Raw genomic sequence first — 19,651 nt, 5'->3', positions numbered from 1 at the left:
AATAAATCATACATTTACCCCCAGTCAAGACATCTGGTTTAAATCCATCCTTCTTTTGCTCACCATGCCACCCCAGTTTAGACACAGCCATATGCAAATCAGTCTTGACGCTGTGCCTCATGGGACAGTTCAGACCGAACTGCCAGGCTAGGTCATCCCTTGACCGGAAACAGGCATCCTGGGACCACTTTCTGGGTATTATCTTTCATCAGCCAAGCTAGCTTGAATCCAGTGGCGCAGTGAGCAAGGGACCCACGTCTGAGCATACCCATCCTACTTAGGGAGAAATGTTCTACACAAACAAATGGATGGAATGCTGAATAAATCATACATTCACCCCCAGTCAAAATATCTGGGTTAAATTCATTGTTCTTTGGCTCTCCATGCCACCCAAGTTTAGACCCACCCATATGCAGATCAGTCTGGACCCTGTGCCTCATGGGAACAGGCCAGCCAAAATGCCAATCCAGGTCCTCCCTGGACCAGAAAGAAGCATCCTGGAACCAGTTTCGGGGCATCACCCCATATCAGCCAGGCTAGCTTAAATCCAGTGGCACAGTGAGCCCAGGACCCATGTCTGGACATACTTAGTGCGAGAAAACAAAAGACATACAGGTGATGGACAAAATGCAGAGCAAATCAAACATTCACCCCTAGTCAAAAGATCTGGGTTAAATACATTTTTCTTTTGCTCACCATGCCACCCGAGTTTAGACCCAGCCATATGGAAATCAGTCTTGCCCTGTGCCTCATGGAAACAGTCCAGCCTGAACTGCCAAGCATGGTCATCCCTTTCCCCATAGATCAACTGCGCTGAATCTGCGTATACTGTTTGTAGTTCTACACAGAGCTGCAGCAGAAGTGCCAGCCGCTGCATTCCTATTGGACACAGAAAAGGCTTTTGATACCTTGGAGTGACCTTTTATACTGGACGTGATGGGAAAATTGTGTATTCCCAAGGGTTTCATCGACCTTACCGCTTTACTGTACACAGCTCCCTCCGCTAGACTCCATTTAAATGGCACGTTGTCCCCTTCGTTCGCTCTTACACGAGGGGTGGCCACTATGCCTGCTGCTTTTCCTATTGGCCCTTGACCCCCTGGTTAGGTATTTTCAGGAAAAGCACCTACATAGAGGCATCCAGTTCAACACAGCCTGCTTCTAGTCTCACTCTACGCGGATGATATTGTATTGTATGTCCGCTGCCCCCAAGTAAACCTGGATCCACTCATCAGAGAGATAATCCAGTTCAGTAGCTACTCGGGACTGGGTATAGATTGGAGTAAGTCCGAGATTCTCCCTCTGATGACTGGCACCGCAAGATGGAATTGCGAATTCCTATTGACATGGTGCGAAGAGTCAGTCAGATATATAGGAATCCAGATTCATCAGGACACGGAACAGATTATTCTGCAGAACTATGGGCCTGCTTTACATAATCTAGAGATGCAGATTGGGCGTTGGTTGAAACTCCCGCTATAGCTGGCAGGCAGAATCGCGTTAATGAGGATGACTGTGCTCCCTACGTTCTTGCATCTTTTCCATAATATCCCTATTGCACTCCCAAATAGGTTTTTTGACACCCTCAAGACACACTTCATTAGGCTGGCATTTGGCGGTAAGAGACCTAGAATCCGTTGGGAAACTATGACCCTACCATATGAGAGGGGAGGATTAGGCGAAACAGTTTTTAGGCTTTATTGTCTAGTTGCACAGTGCAGCGTCACACACTCCTGGTATCACCCAGATGCTTGTATTCCCTATTGTAGACCAGAGGCTGATCTTGCACTTCTGACCCCCCTGCATGCTGTCCTACCTTAGGGATTCCCAGGGGACCCCTGTGACATTCAGACAGTGTCAACAACTAACTGGGCATGGTGTAAACTGTTGCGAGTCATAGGGGGCACCACCCTCTACTCCTCGGAAATACCCATTGCAAATAATCAATGGATTTCCATCACTGAGGAGAAACTAGTCTGGCTCACATTGACATCCTATTCCATGACCAAGTTCGGTGACCTGCTCCCAGACAGACATGTATTCACCAGTACTGAGGAGGTGGGGGGGTATTTTAGTGGGGCGTCTTTTATGGACCAATTCGTGTTTAGCAGAGTCCACAGAGCACTCCGCGCCAAAGGCCTGGAGCATCCACTTGAGCCCGAGTCCTTTCCTCCCCTGATGCATTTAATTGCTAGTGCAAGCGGGGACAAATTAATTTCAAAGCTTTATGAGGCTAGCGTAGCCCTTGTCCCACGCCATGATGCTAAGATTTGGGAAGTGTGGGAGCGGGATTTAGGACACCCAATATTAGACGACCAGTGGACATTTCCCTGCACACAGACTAGAAAGGTATCTCTCAACAGCACGCATACATGAATACACTTTAAGTAATTATGGAGGGCTTATATGACACCTGTGAACTCCACGCCGTAGACCCCAACCGCCCTCACAGTTGTTTAAAATGTGGTAGTCCACAGCCCGACTTTGCCCACCTGGCGTCGAATTGTCCTAAGATTGGGGACTTTTGGCGGGCTATCTTTGGCCTAATTTCCCTGATGACACACTTGGCGAAAGACCCCTCGCCTGAGGTTTCCCTGTTGGGTATTGTGTATAACATGCCGAAGAACCTACGCAAATTTATTGCTCTAGCTCTCTTGTTGGCTAGATGGGAGACAGCACTCAAGTGGGCAGTAGAGTCCCCACTATGACGAACACTTGACTATCTAATCTTACTTTCTGCAACACCTATTGTGAACTCTATGCCACAATGCAGCCTCCTACCTCTGAGCCGAAAGACATTTGGGGTCCGCTTAAAGAATACCTACTTGGCATACACTCACCTTCTCCTGCACAACAATCAGCTAGTATAGTGCCGACCAGGGTGGGCTGAATATAGCACATCAAAATAGAACATTAAATGGACTCTAGGAAACACATTATGGATGCAGAAATGATGAATAAGACATGGCTTGATGTGAGGGAAAAGATCACGGGACAATTATAAATGTATATACTCGGGACCTACCTCTTTCCATTCCTTGATTGAATATGTACACAATGTCATAATGCAGATATGTTGATGGCAATTGACCCGCTATTGCAGTGAGGTATTATATTCAGTCTGTGTATATGTCAGAAAATGATAAATAAAGAGATTTAAAAAAAGCCTGGTCCTCTCTGGATATGGGAAACAAGCATCCTGGGACTGGTTTCGGGGCATAACCCCTCATCTGCCAGTCTCGCTTGAATCCAGTGGCACAGTGAGACCGGGACCCACGTCTGGCCGTACCCTACACACTTAGGGAGAGAAAACAAAAGACACACAGGTGATGGACAGAATGCAGAACAAATCAAACATTCACCCCCAGTCAAGAGATCTGGGTTAAATCATCATTATTTTGCTCACCATGCCACCCGTTTAGACCCGGCCATATGCAAATCAGTCTTGACCCTGTGCCTCATGGGAACAGTCCAGACTGAACTGCCAAGTCCTAGGATGCTTGTTTCCGGTCCATGGAGGACCTGGCTTGGCAGTTCGGTCTGGACTGTTCCCATGAGGCACAGGGTCAAGACAGTACACTCATCTCAAAGCTCTCCTTCATTCTTCCCTTGGAGCTTCAAAGAGCCCATCACATTTGGTCTTGCCTTCCACATGATCAGGCAGGTTTGTGATTAATTTTTGCCTGTTTTTACGGCACCAGCAGGTCAGAGCAAACTTTGAGGCGAGACAAAACGGTAAATTTCTCCATGAAACACACAGAATCTATATCTTGCAAAATTTGCCTCAGGCGCAGTTGCCAGCAACTCCCCTCCTCCCCCAGCTCAAATGCATGAGCATTGGATATGGACTTAAACCTAGAGACTTTGCTGATAAACTCAAAACCAAAACAATGGAATTCTGGGAGCCTGGCAAATGTGGGGATACCTGTAGTCACTGACGCCCAATCAGATGGATGTTGGGGGCAACACAAATGAATTACCACCTCAACCAGACTGGACCTGCCTTATCCAGCACTGCACCTCAGAAAAGGAAAGTCATAGACTGGAGAAGTCACCAAACAAGGATCTGGTATCCCAAAATCACAGCAACTCAGTAAAGACTTGCACACGTGAGACAAGTCTACATCTTCTTGAAACCCAACTCTCCTCAATGATCGAAAAAAATGTACCATCCAAATCAGCATTACTCTGTTTGCATGACGAGAGAACTCCCATCACCCATGATAATGGCTGGAAACCTCCCTCACATCTCATTGACACCCTACGTACTGCCAGACCAGACTCATATTCACACTAAGTCTTCATGGAGATCTCTACCAGGCATACCACACCTCTTACCCCACACCACCACCTGAACACTGTGAATAGCTGCCAACCCATGTTGGTCCACTTTTCCCCTGTTCCCCACTTACTAAGCCCCCACATTCATTGCAGAAGCCCCCCCTACTAACAACCCTTCCCAAAAAGACTTGAGGGCCCATTCAGACTGCACATCTGGGGAGCAACTTGCACATACTTACCACTTGGACACACCAGGGAATTTCCTGCATAACTTGCAACCTCCTCTCTTCCTCCCCAAAGGGTAACAACAGTACTGCCGTTTATGCACCTCGACTTGCCTCCTCATATGCTAAGATACATGGCACAGACCCCATATCACTCTTTAGCTACAGGAGTCTCACCTCACAGACACGGAAATCCAGAAACTCCATATGGCATATTTAAGATTAGAATACCACACAAGTAACACCTTGGGTCGGGAGGAACCCATACTAACAACCTCTACTGCAAAGGCTGGGTTGCCATACTCATTGAAAAAATCCTCCTACTAAAGGTGTGTAAAATCTGGCGAAATCCCAATGGCCACTATATCCTTCTTGAAGTCTCTTTCTATGACCAGATCCTTCTGATTAGCTCCGCATATACCAGACACACACACAAAGAGAGATCTTTGCGGACATGGCTCATATCCTGAACCAAGGCTCTCACAATAAAACCTTAAGGGGGGACTGGAACTTGGTACAAGACCCATACATAAACACGTTATGCTGTTATGTACCCCAAACTAGGCCTAAGTAGCAAACAACCTTACACCTACATTTGTCCTACCATGCTCGGCATAACGGTTCTAGAACTGACCTGTTACCCAGTTATGTGCTGAATAAACAAAGATCAGTTTCTTTGAAACTAGCCTCATTTATTATGCATGAGGATTCTTAGAAAAGTCCCCTGTACATGACGTACATAACAGGATTAACATACTCAGTATAAAAGTCATGCACATTTTCACCCCAGGGCGATAGAACTACTATGTATTATTGCAGGTATTGATTTAGGCTCATTTACATAATTGTGCTCACAACATATGAATTGTGGTAGGCACCCAAGGCAACTTTATGGTATAAAAGAACCATACCTTCCCTCAATAGACTGAAGGTGCTGACACCGAGGTCCCTGCATGAAGATGCTCCAGCACGCAGTGGTCTGACATCCCTTGCGGGGTGTCCAACTTGTGACCAAGACGGGGTCCCTCATTCTTCCCCATCAGGTAATGGGGTTGGCTCTTTCCTAGGGGATTCTTGGCTTTACAACCACATACATGCTAGGTACACTTAGGTAGGGTTGTACCGTAGGAGTACCCTTGATTACTGTCATATTTATACGCCTGCATATATTCACTGTTTTAGCACCATTGTAGAATTCTACCTTTTATTTACTCTGTTGGTGCTTGCAATCTTTTAAACTTGCTTCTGCCTAATGATTGTCCCAGCAAACATGTTTTATAATAAAATGACGCTAGTTCAATGCATACTTATTGAAAACTTCCTCAATGTTTGTTCTGTGTATCTTACTGAGACTAAGTGAGCACGATTGACTGAGCGAAAAGTACTGTACTCTTTCCAGAACCTCTTAAGGATCAAGGATTGTCATGTTCGATAGTTGCCAGAAACTATTTGCTCCTTGGTAAGGTTAGGGGGCTTATGGTGGCACCGCGTGCTAGCTGATCTATTGACTGACATATCTTTTTAAGATGTTCACAATCAGTCTAGACACCAATCCCGCAGTTTATGTTACCTACAAATGTGCAGATTCAATGTATTTGTAGGGACTATACCACAATACCATGCTCTCTCCCAAAATGCTTATGAACAGAGGACTCCTCATGGGCCTGATGGCTGGCCTCATATTGCTAGACCACTGGAAGCTGGTATACACCACTTCCTAGGATTACACTTTAACATCCAGCATACACAGTATCCACAGTCAAGGTTCCTCCTTTCTCCAACCCTACTAGGCCACCTACAGGTTACCACATTAAATCAACAACACTTTCTGACCATGATGCTGTGCAGATGTGTCTTGACCTGGTGGTCCTGAGACCTTCCCAGACACAGTGAATAGAGACTGAATTTACTGAACATGTTCCACAACAAGATGCCGTCGGACAAATGTAGCCTATGTGACCCCCTCTAGAATTTTCGAGAATTCAACAATGAGACAGAAGTGTCCCAGAGTATTCTCTTGGAGGTGGAAACAGTGGCAAAATGGGGAGACATAGTGTGGGATATAGGAAGAAACGTGAGGCACTTCAGACCAAGTGCAAATTGGAACTAGAGGTCTAAATACTCATAACTCAATACTGCACTGCACCACACCACACCGGTCACACAGAGAGCCCTGCTGCAGGCTAACCACTGTCTTAACGCACTCTACACCACTGGAGCGGAAGCTTCCCTCTTCCATCTTAAATAGCATCACAACGAGTGGGGGGAGAAAGTGGGTTGACTCCTGGCCCTGCAGGACTGCCAACAAGAGGCCTCTTGCACTATACCAGCAATCCTCCACACTAACAGCATATAGCCCTTAGACATACTTGAGACTTTTAGAACCTAATACTGACCTTAGACACCTCAGAAACTACCAGCATCCCAACAGATAGAGAGTCATTCCTGACATAATACCTTCTCCCTAGACTTACCCCGATACAACAGCAACAGCTGAATAATTATAAGATGCACAAGGACCTTCTAGACCCTAAACTCTGTACAGTTTTCTCAGAAACACTCCATGCCCCACCCAGCATTCTGGCAGAGTGAACAGTGCTACAATTCTACTCATCCCAAAACCTGGAAACAACCCCTTGCACTGTAAAAACTATAGGCCGATCTCTCTTCTTAACAATGACATCAAAATTCCGGCCAAACTGCTGAATAATCAGCTACTACGAATAATTTCCACATTAATACACCAAGATCAAGTGGGATTAATTCTCCACAGTACTTCCCTGTTACACTTCTGAGCCCTATCTCATGTCCTCTAGCAGGTATGTAATGACAAAAACAAAACAGTAGATTCTCATGATTCCAAAAAGGAATTTGACAGGGTTTTGTGGGACTATATGTTCCAGGTGCTCCACCTCATGGGCATAGGATTTTAATTTGTCATCTGGGCCAAAAAACTCTACACACACCCAACTGTGAGAGTGGCTTGCAACGCCCTTAAATATCCACAGAGCAACAAGACAGGGTTGGCTTCTTCACCTCAACTGTTTATCCCCACCTTGGAATGGCTGGTGATTGCAATGCAAAACTCACAAGACCTACACAGCATACTGACCCCGGGTGGGATTCACAAAGTGTCATTATATGTCGACAACATCCTGGTACTCTTTCTAACCAGATATCCTCCTTGGAAGCCTTGGCAGCATGTATTTCCCATTCATCATGTTTGTCAGAATACAAAGTGAATTGGTACAAATGTGAAGTCATGCCCCGATAGCTCACATGGCTACCGCTGGTCGGCATACATCTGCTCCTACGGTCCCCCACCACTCTAAGATACTTAGGTAGCATGGTCTCCCCAGGGTAAATAACATGGTAGAGAACAATTTGGAACCCCTATAAGCAAACATCAAAGAATATCTCAACCGCTGAGCCCAACTCCGGCACTCTTTGGGACTGGACTCAGCTGCTTAAAATGAATGTCTTACATTGACTTAACTACCACTTCCTCGTGATCCCCTTCCTCGTACCAACCCAGCTGTTGCTGGCTATTGAAAAACCTCTTAAAACATTTCCATGAGGAGGGAGCAAGCCACTGCTGCAACTTGACAAACTTCATGCAGCAAACAATAACGGCGCATTAGACTCCCTATTGTCATGGACTACTGGCTGCTGTCCCAACTCATACCCCTTCGATATATTTTGCATACCTCCTTGGATACTCAAAAATTAGACCCAGTGGGAGCGGCTCTAACCGGCTGGCTTGGTGGGATTAACATTCTCTACACCTATGACCCTGTCAGTCTCCTCTCCACCCATCCAGTGTTGGGCACCATCAATTATGCTTGGCAGAAAGCTCTAGCACTCCCAAAAGTACATCCTACTTTTCACTTCCACGCTTTCCTGTGCTCTAGCACATCAGTACTAATTGATGGTAAAGAACCCTTTTGCAATGCCCTGAGCTTTAAAGGTGTCAGCTACATTTCTGACCTGATTACAGACTACACTAAGTCCTTTGAAGACATGCAGACCTATTTCAACTTGCAATCACACTCCTTTTAGGACTACCAGAAACTCCAACATTGCATACAGAGAGTGTTTGGCCTCGCCCAATGGTACTCGAAACCTTGCCACTACTAGATAGCTACAGAAATGGGATGCACATAAGGGGATGGTGTCTGAGCTCTACCAGATACTAATGGACTTTCAATAGGCTAAACCAGAGGCACAATCACTGTAATATTTTGGTGGTCAGAAAGAATATGTATCCTATACTCTAACAATGATTGGGCAGAATTGCTGGCCACACATGATGGCCATCCTAGGGAAGCAAGACTAAAACTTAGCTACTTCAAAATACTGCATTCGTAGCACTAGACACCCTGTCAACTGTGTGGATCCTTGCTGCTTCAGACAGCAACATGTTGATGGTGCAGGTCCCTGGAGGGGGACACAGTTATCTTACTATGATAATGTCCCAAGTTGACCTCCTACTGGGCTTCTGCAACCAACATGAAAATAAACAGTACTCTACAGAGCACCCACAAAACATCAAATGATCCAAATTCATGATTTTGCCCAATGCCGGGCATCACTAAACAACAATTTAGATGGCTTCTCACGGCATTGGCCATGGCACAAATATGCATCATACACCTCTAGTGTACCGAGAACTCTCCATCCCATGAATCCCAGTTTTAGGAAATGTAAACAAATAGCATCCGACAAATGCATCACTAGGCTGAACAACCGAATGGACAAGTTCCCAGAGACAGGAAAGCGTGCTATTTTTTTGCAGATCTTTTTATCACACCTACCTATAACATTACAGTAACCTTTGTTTTTTCCAGTGAATATATCAATGACAACCCTGGGGGCGGGGGGGGGTCTTTGTTTTGTTAGGCTTTGATATAACTCTACAAGAGGTGCCTTCCCACCCACCTGTGACACGTGGGAACTTGGTTCAATGCACCAGCAATAAATGTGAAAGACAAGTTATTGTAGTCCAGAAAAACACTATTCAATGTGGAATTGACATAGAAGTATTGATTTTCGGTTACTAAGATTCCCATAAAAGGATCAGGGGCATCGTAGAAACAGCAAAAAACCTTGTTTCATTATTCACAGTATCACACACACTGTACTAAGAAGAATAAACACTTTTACGTTAAATGTATTTATTGCCACAGGGACAATCTATTTCTCAGTACAGCTAAAACTACTATACAGAATATCATAAAAACAGCAGCAAGCCACATTATAAATAACAAGAATGAAATTAACATTTTCAGCATTATTAAAATGTCATTTAAAGTATTATCTAGAACCTAACACCCTAATGCCTACTTCTATGCACTATACGATGAGAGCAAGAAAGGCAGAGCAACTTGCAATCCAGAGTTTCTTAGGGAGAAGAGACTCACTGCACAGCTTGTTTACAATAAAGGCTGTTGTTATCAATAGAGGAGTGAAGGATGTGTTCCCTGTAAAGGGCAAAAAAACACTGCAGTAGCAGTCAGTCGGTCTTCCTCTGGGGCTTTATCAGCTTTATTCTTCATGAGATATGTATAATCTGTGAAGTGGTCTGGCAGACTGTGTGACCGTCTCTGGCAGAATCACAGGCAATAATCTGGGTGAAGAACCTCTATTGACAAGTGGTCAAGTGGCAGACCTTATATTCTAAATCTTATCAGAAATTGAAATTTCTTACATAAATTTAGGAATGTTTGGCACAGATTATGTGTATCAAAGTGTGCGTACCATACACATATAAGCAAAAAGATGTTAATTGAGACTACATTATTTTGGTTATTTGTCGGTATGTGTTCTTATTTAACCTGAACAATGATGAGGAGCAGACCTTTGAACAAGACAAATCTGTATTTCGTATCTGTAAATGACGACGTTGACGCTATCATAGTTCCTATACAGATAAGATCTGTCGACATCTGAGTTAAAAGGCAGAAATGACAATGATTCTGCATGAATCAGGGAATATGGTTGCTTCCATTGCGTAAGTGAAGAAAGAAGGCAGCGTCTGTGAACCAATATATACTTGAGATGGAGTCCGACCTTAAGGACTTTCTGTCAGTTTCAACCTAAAAAATTGCATATAACAACTTAAATAACTTGTTCTAATTTTCCAAAGGATAAATATAAACCCCAACACTGGTTTAAAATGAGGAGTCAACATTGAATCTTACCATAAATTGAGTGTTATTGAAATAGTTGATGACATACTAATACACATAGGGACTACAGACACTGGAAGTGTTAAAAAAGTTCTAATTTGGGGAAACACATTTTTTTCTGTGTTTGTATACATTGCAGGTGCCTAATGTAATCTATCATAGTGAACGCATCCAATGGCTGGAGTGGGCTGGTCTGTTGATCTACACTTGGTGCTCCCGTGGGACGGAGCATAACTTGAGTGAGATCCGAACAGGCCAATGGGGAAATAGTGTTGATTGAGAGCCCCTGTAAATATATGTATATCTGTATATTAGTTTTGGAAAACACTAGGTTGGCAAGACCAGTCATAAAAAGGTATAAGAACATAATATGTGAAAATAAATAGGGTTTATAATCACTGAAAGAGTGGGAGCGGCAAATCAGAAATAGAGGAGTTCCACATACAAGTTTCAAATGTATTTATAAAGTGCATCGGTAATGAAAACCATTGCACATACACAGATTATGATTTGAATGTCATACACTTATTATGATTAAAACGAGATGGAAAAACAAGACATATTTGAAAATAATTTAATCTAAAAAAAACTACACTAAATAATTCAAATCTTGCAATCTGAACATGTGGGTACTAAAGTGACAGTGTGAAACAATGTCAAGATTTTCCTCCAATTCGCTCTTAATTTATGAGCCGGTTACTAGCTTAAATGTGATTAAAACTGGATACGATTGCAAATTCTTTTACAGTTTGATTATATGGCTTCCAGTGTGTATGGTATCATTAAAACTTGACATGAAAATACATTTTTATACGCTCTGCTTGTTTGGTGTCAGGAGAATCAGTTCAGTTACCATGATATTCATGAGTCATAATATTCTATCTGGTCCTCCAGTGCTATTACCTTAGCAATGAATGCTACCATATACTTTACCAACCGCACATTTAAATGAGTGTGCTCATGGTTAAGTGCTGTACTAAGGGCTTGTTTACATGTTCGTAACTGGAAATGATTGTATATGCCTCGTAGCGTTTCTCTTTGTTCTATCAGCATTGCCGGGCAACTGCAGATAATAACATAGACTCTTTGGCCAAGCCACACCACCTGCAGGTTATCATACCTGTGTTTTTTGTACCCAGTGTGGCATCATATCCAGCATCTGGGGATTGCCTAGTCGGAGACTCAAACTGTGATTTTATGTGTTGCACATACCCATGAACAAAGTAACAACCTGAATATGAGTTTAGCGGTCCACGTGGCAGGGGCAGTCTCACGACTGCCCTATTTCGATATGTCTTACAGCAAACAAATGATGGACGGAATGCTGACACTTTTCACCCCAAGTGGGATGGGTATGCCCAGACGTGGGTCCATTGCTCACTGTGCCACTGGATTCAGGCTAGCCTGGCTGAAGAAGGGTGACATACCCTGAAACCGGTCCCAGGATGCTTATTTCCGGTCCGGGGAGGACCTGGCCTGGCAGTTCCGTCTGGACTGTTCCCATAGGGCACAGGGTCAAGACTGATTTGCATATGGCTGGGTCCAAACAGGGGTGGCATTGGGGGAAAATTAACAATGGATTTAACCCAGATCTTTTGAATGTTTGCATTGTCAGCATTTTATTTATTTATTTTATTTATAAAGTTTTATATAGCGCGGAACTTGACCCTACAGGGTATCAGAGCACTTTACAAATTAGTTCAATAAGTAGAAAATAGATAACCAAGAAACATAAACGATGACAATGTCCTTTGCAATCAGGAGTGAAACAGTGAGTACTTAGACGGCGTGCAAGCCCTGGTTGGAGAACAGCTGGTCAGGTCAGTATCCAGAGAATAAGTTTGTGGGTTCAAGGTAGAGATTTGTTCATTAAAAGCAGTTTGACTTCTTTTTTGAATGAAGTGGTTGAAGGGATGAGTCTGGTTTCAGGGGGCAGAGAGTTCCAGATTCTAGGGGCCAATTCAGAGAAGGCTCGGTTGTAGGTTTTATTTTTTTGAAATTTTAGAAGTTTCATCAGTAAAGTACTGGTGCTTCTAGATGATCTGCCACCGCCGGACAGTTCCAGTTTGTCTGCTAAGTACTTCGGTGTATTGAAGTGTAGGGCTTTGTGGGTCATGCAAGCTATTTTCATCTGAATCCTTGCCTCATAAGGGAGCCAGTTTAGTGCATTCAGATCTAGAGTGATGTGGCTGTACCTTTTCGATCCAGTGATACGCCTTGCGGCAGAGTTAAGGGATGCCCTTAGTGGAGCCAACCTCAATTGTGGCATAAGGTAGCACTCCCATATTCTAATCTGGGGATAACTAGCGCTTGCACCGCTTATGTAAGGTCTTTGCAGGGGAGGAAGGGTTTTATTTTTCCTAGAATACTCATTTGGGAGTTTCCTCCTCTGGTGGCTGAGCTGATGTGCTCTTGCATGTTGAGATTTTTGTCAAGTGTAATTCCTAGTTGTCTTGTGGAATCTATAATGTGTGGAATGCAGTTGAAAACTGTTAGGTGTTTCATCCAATCTTCGATGTCAAGGGATCTTTTTGGTGGGGCAATTAAGAGAAATTCGTTTTTGAGCTTGTTGAGTTTAAGGTGGTTTCTGGTTAGCCAGTTTTGGGGGTTTTGGAGAGCTGTGTTGAATAGCCGGAAATCCTCAGGGGAGGAGATTTTAAGGTATAGTTGGGTGTTGTCTGCATACATGTGGTATTGTACATTATAAAATTACAGAATTTTGGTTAGAGGCTCCATGAACAGGTTAAATAGAGTAGGTGATAAGGTGGACCCCTGTGGGACCACTAAAGTGACAGGAGTGGTAATGGACAAGAATTGGTTAACCTTAATTATTTGAGTTCTGTTGTGTAGAAATGAGGCAAACCAATTTAGGACAACCCCTGATAATCCCATTCTGTCCATCATTTGTTGGCTGTAACACTTTTTGCCCTAAGTGGGATGGGTATGCCAAGACGTGGGACCCTTGCTCAAACTGCTGGGTCTAAACTGGGGTGAAGAGGGAGAATGTTTTGCATTGTCAGCATTCCGTCCATCATTTGTTTGCTCTAACACTATTACAATATGGGCATTGGGACTGTCACAGCTCTGCTGCTCTCACCCTGGAACTGCCATTTCCTGGCGGTGTTGTGGAGGTCAAGAGACTGTGGTGGTCCTGACAGGCATATTACTAGTTTCCTCTCTGCCATGTTCTCATTGCAGTCCCACTGCCATTAAAACTGTAGCGACAAGGAAACAAAGAGGTACATTCAGGGCCCCCTGGTGCCTCATGCCCTGTGGTTGCACACAGGGGAGCACAACATGCACCCCCTGTGTACATGCCCATCAGTTCCTGCACGGCATGAACGTTTCAGTCCAGGACGTGCAGGAACTGTTTTTGGCATTCTCATTGGGGAGCCCATTTTCACGGAACCGCAATGGAAACATCAAAAACAAAGCCAGCCAGACAGGAGGAAACTCTTAATCTGGCGGACGGTCTGACCAAGGCTTTGGCGATGCGGGCCGGGTTTCTCAGCGCCAAAGTCATAATTGGGCCCTCAGTGTTAATGACCTTCCAACAGTAAGCCCTCTCTACAAAGATGGATTTATCCTCTTATAGTGAAGGCGTCTTGGTCATATTGTTAAGCTGTTTCATAAAACACAATGAGTGATGACCGGACCTCCCATAGGTTAGTAGCTTGAAGTCATTATAAAACTTCAAAGAAACCGGTCGAGAGTTACTCTAAAGTCTTGTTTGTTTATTTTCTCCCAAACTCGTGATGCCAGCAAATTTTCATCTACCAGCTTACATTTATAGCACATCTAATGGAATGAGCATGTTGTCGCCCAGGACTGCTTTATCAGCCCAAACTCCATTTGCACCTCTACCAGTGAGGAGAATTCCACATACAAAGCTTCTCAGAACTGCTAATCATTGTGAGAGCATATTGGGAGAAAGAGCCGTGGCCTTGGCGAGGGGGGCTTTCGACCCTTTGTTGCTCTGCCTAAAAAGTTACAGCGGTTTTGCCTAAACTATCCAACGACAACAAGGAGCTGCGCGTTTCACAGTGATAGCTGAGACATCGAATCGCTGTAACTTTTGTTACTTTCCCGTTACGCTCCCTTGATGTGCTGGTGTACTCGTCTGTAAGACCGGGTCACCGGAAGCACTGCCACTTGGGTAGCGTTCTAGTTGCTCATTTGCATTCTACCTATTTAAACGGACGAGATGCAAGCGCGCAGTTAGTCATAAGATTACCCGATGCTTGTTTCACAGTGATAGCTGAGACATCAAATCGCTGTAACTTTTAAAAATATAACTGTTTCTTTTATCGTGTTGGTTGGGCATTGTGTTACTTTAAAAAAAAAAATCATTTTATAGGAAACTTTTTTACTTATTGTTGTACATACTTGGTCCTGTTGCACTTAGTCACTTTCCCGTAACACTCCCTTGATGTGCTGGTGTACTCCTCTGTGAGAGCGAGTCACTGTAAGCACTGCCATATTTGGTAGCTTTCTAGTTGCTCATTTGCATTCTCCACATTTAAACAAATGAGATGCAAGCGTGAGGCGCGCCAAAGGCAAGCCTGTCTGCGCCCGGACGCGCTCAGCGCCAGCTATGCTGCTCCCACTGCCTCTCGTTTGGTCTATTCTAGAGATGAGCTTATCCGGTTTGACACTCGGAAGGATAGGACCATGAATAATGAAAGTGGTAAGACTCTCCTTAAGAAAGCCATGTCAGAGACCCTTAATTGTGGACTGATCAATGTTAGATCCCTGGCTAAACATTACCTGGCGATGTATATATTATTAGAAGATCATAACCTCGATGTCCTATTTCTTACAGAAACCTGGACACGAGCAGACAGAGAAGTCGAGTTGAGCTTAGTCTGCCCCCCAGGTTCTAAAATCTGCCATAAACCCAGGCTGAATGTAAGAGGGGGAGGAGTAGGATTTATTTATAAAGGAAATTTGTATGGTACTCCCCTGTTAGACACCTATGCTCTTCCTCTGCTAGTCTGGTCTGTGTTCCCCAAGTTAATAAAGCTCAAATGGGTGGCAGATCCTTTAGATTTACAGCATCCAGACTTTGGAATGCTCTGCCACCGGAGATCAGACAATTGAATACCTTGTCACTCTTCAGGAAGGAACTGAAAACTAGATTGTTTCCTTGCCTATCTCAGTTTAGATACACGCAGTGGCTGATTGGTAATCTAAGTGCCAGTATACCCTTGGGATCGCAAATGCCCTATACAAGTGCGCCTTTCATTACATCTGGCGCCACTGTCCAGTAACTTGGCAGATTTTAATGAAAGCCCGACTGTCAGCGCGTTCACTCCAGAGCAGGAATCTCCCTCCCTGCGAGGGTTTTCAGCTCACAGTGTGACTGCGGCTGCCCACGGTGTGGCCGAGCGGGTATGCATGCCGCCATGTGTCACAGGGCGGCACCGTGGGAGCTGTAGACTTGGCGGCTCCTTTCGCATAGCGTCATGATAGAAATAATAACAAGTCTATAAGTGAAGCTAGAATTTCTATTGGACTTGCATTTAAAGCTTCAATCTCGCAACACACTTACACATTATTAAAACAATGTTACCTACTGGTTTTGATAAAGAGGCAGACATGTCCATCCCAGGATGTGCGCAGTCTCTGTGTTCACTCCAGTCCCATACAGCTTTAGATTCAGCATCGTTTCAAGAGGAAGGCTTTGTACATGTACCGGAAAGTCGATTCTGTGAAAAAAACATATGTTAGATCGTCTTATAATCGCTCTATGTTGATTCTATTTCCGCAGTTTTATTGCTAGACTCGGTTAGTATGTTGGCTTACTTTAGCTTTGCAGGGCCCGAGTCAAAATGTCGTTCGACATTCGATAAACATATTCCGAAAAAGCATGCGTTGTAAAGGTGATGCTCATCCAGGAAAGGAGTAAGGAAGGGTCTAAAACATTTTTTTTGCAGCTTTGTAGATCTAGAGAGGGCTTGAAAAGGGCTAGCACTGAAGGATGAGGATGGGGAAAATTATGTGGCTTGGGGTCGCTGTGTAGCGTTGCTCCTTTCCTGATGGGTGCATTTTTGTGTATGTGAGAACAGGAGTTTAGCGCATGTTCAAGGGATGCAGATAACTAGTAAGTTGGCATGGAAAAGATCAGTGGATGGAACCTCTAGCGGCAGATACATGGCAAGGCATTGAGGATCAGGTCATCAAGTATGCTCCTTGTCTTTCTTGTTGAAAACATAAGTAGATCTATTGTCAATATTGACCCCAATGCCAGTGATACACAGCAAGGCAGGATGAACAAAATCCCCTTAAGGAGTGATGCCAAACACAGCAGGAGAGGAGATATGGCCTAATGGTAACAGTTGCCGACTTTCGCGGAGGGTAATAAGGTTCGAGGTAATCTCCCTGTGCCTGAAGAAAACAAACAATCTGACCTTATGTAACGCCCCTGTGCCTCGTGTAAAGTGCTGTAATGGCACTGGGTCAAGTTCGGGCTATATATCACTGCAACATAAAAACAGCACCAAACAGATAGTACAATGATACTTTATATTTTACCTTGTATCATGCTGCCCAAGTGGGCTCTGAGCAGCCTGCTGTGAAATGTTTTAGGTAATCAATCATGTTACAGTACTTTAGAAAGTAGCCACTGTGACTAGTGTATGAATGTGCAACATGCTTGTAAATGTTGCCTACGTGCTACTTCTGGGTTCTGACTAAAAATTACTCCAATAAATTCAGAGGTATGCATTACTGCGGGAAATCACACAGCATTTCCATGCCTTATTGTGAAATACAGTCTGTACTGAGAGCTATTACACAACGCTTTCTGCTGTTAGGCCTGACATCCTCGGGATGGTAGTTCCTCCAGACCGTTTGCCTTCACTCCCCTGTTTTAAGGAATTTGTTTATCTTTAGGTTAACCAGCTGAAAGGTGCTTCTGCTCTATTTCTTAAACATGGTCACATTTGCCTACACTTAATTGTCATTTTGAATGTACTTGTTAGTCCCTAATAATTTGCACTACACCTACCCAGGGCCTGTATATTAAATGCTGCTAATGGGTTGCAGCACCCCTTGTGCCACCCACTAAATTAGCTATGTAAAACATGTCTCAGACCTGCCACTGCAGCTTGTAGTCAAGTTTTAAACTGCCATTTTGGCTTGGAAAAATCTTTTTTGCCACGCCAATACCTTACTTTTCATTACTTACGTCACTCCTAAGGTAGGCTCTAAAGGCCCATAGGGAAGGGTGTATGGTATTTACAAAGTACACCATGTGTACTTCAGTTTTACATGTCCTGGCAGTGAAAAACACCAAGAATCATGTTTCACTGTTGTGAGGCTATCTCTCACTTAGACTAACATTGGGTTACCTTACTACATTTAAGTTTTAACTTCAATTTGGGAACTTACATAGAACTGCTTCTTACACTCATTTCAATTTTAATTGAATACCCTCTATAATGGTAAATTTGTATTTTTAGTTACTATTCTGAAAATGCCACTTGTTGAAAGCTGGTATTTTTCTGCCTAAACCAAATGAGTTTTCTGCCATGGTCATATGACTGTGGATGCCTTTCCTGTGGTGTGGTGTGGTGTGTACTCCTTACAAACATGGGGACAAAAGAGTCTTTGATGTGGGGCAGAGTGTTCCTCTCCTGAGAAGGTTGTACTCTGCCTTCCTGAGTTGAGCTTCAAAGGGTAACCTCAGGGTTATTCCCACCCACTTCCTGACTTCTAATGGCTGCCTGTCCCGCCACTGACAAATGCAGCTCACACCTAGGCATGCCTGGCCTTTGTTACCCAAGACAGTTTGGAGCCATATCCAGGAAAGAGGAAAGGTTAGACAAAGGAAGCATGTCCCACCCACAGACTGGCAATGGATATAATAACAGAACCATCAGAACTGCTCATCAAAACACTCCTGTGATAGATTCAGAAGGATTAGCCTGCTGTCTGAAGGAAGACTAGACCTGCTTGCCTTTAACACATGCTGCCAAATATGGCCACTTGACTGACCTGTTTGAGTCAGGGGCACAAAAAGCTTTCAGAGGCCTCCTTGTAACTGCCCAGCTGACCAGCACCAAAAGGACCTGCCTTAGCCCTGCTGCTGGCCTCTGCTGGATTGCTGGATTGAGTACTGCTCTCAAAGAGGTCCCCCTCAGGTCCTGGATCTTTGGCTGGCATTAGAGTGTACTCCTCATGAACTTCAGGTTAAAATCCAGAGGTTTGCCCATCTTTCAATGAGAAGCATATTCTTTGCACCAAGAAATGACAGTCCACAATGACTGGCAATGCCAAGCCCCAACTATGACCTGCTCTTCGCATATGCAACAAGCATCCATGACCACAACAACCACCACATTCCCTACCAACACGAAGCTCCAGCAATGACAAGCTCATTGCACTGCCAGCAGACAACCATATTGAATACCAGCACAAAGCTCAAGCAGCGACCTGCTCCTCATGCCAACATCGACCTCCTCACAGCTCCCATCAATGCGAAATTCCAGCTGCGGCTCCTTGGATGGACTGGGACTTTGAGAAGTTAAACCCCCCATCAGTGCAAACCTAGAGCCTGTATCTGACCCACTCCCCATCATGGTTGTCCTGAACATATAGCTTTGACTCTGTCCAGTGCGACCTGATAGTCAGGAGAGGTGCTTTTTTGCTTTTCAGCACTATTTTCACCTGATCCATTATAAATTGTTTTGATGTCAGTTTATTCATTAAAATGAACTCTATATATCTAAATTGGTCAGGGATTTTTCTTGTGTTATATTGTCACTCTAATATAGTTTGTGTGCTGCTTAAATTCTTTATACATCGCCTCTAAGTTAAGCCTGACTTCTTTTGTGCCAAGCTACCAGGGGGTTAAGCACAGGTTTATTTAGTGACTTTAGTGGTTCACCCTTACAAGGATTGCGTTTATTATTCAACTGTGACTCTCACCCTATCAACTAATTACCTAATTTCTAA

General features: G+C 44.1%; 1 protein-coding gene across 1 annotated transcript in view; it reads right to left on the bottom strand.

Moving 5' to 3' along the window:
* The window catches only part of PIK3C2G (phosphatidylinositol-4-phosphate 3-kinase catalytic subunit type 2 gamma), a 2,201,800-nt gene that overhangs the window by 1,046,850 nt on the left and 1,135,299 nt on the right, over window positions 1-19,651 (bottom strand). The window contains exon 14 of the mRNA XM_078674033.1: window positions 16,270-16,401. Within this exon, the coding sequence (XP_078530159.1) occupies window positions 16,270-16,401 (132 nt within the window). The remainder of the gene's footprint in view (window positions 1-16,269; window positions 16,402-19,651) is intronic.

Source organism: Lissotriton helveticus, chromosome 1_1 (genome assembly GCF_964261635.1).
Source record: "Lissotriton helveticus chromosome 1_1, aLisHel1.1, whole genome shotgun sequence".
Classification (NCBI taxonomy): domain Eukaryota; kingdom Metazoa; phylum Chordata; class Amphibia; order Caudata; family Salamandridae; genus Lissotriton; species Lissotriton helveticus.
This window is presented reverse-complemented; position numbering and strand designations above follow the sequence as displayed.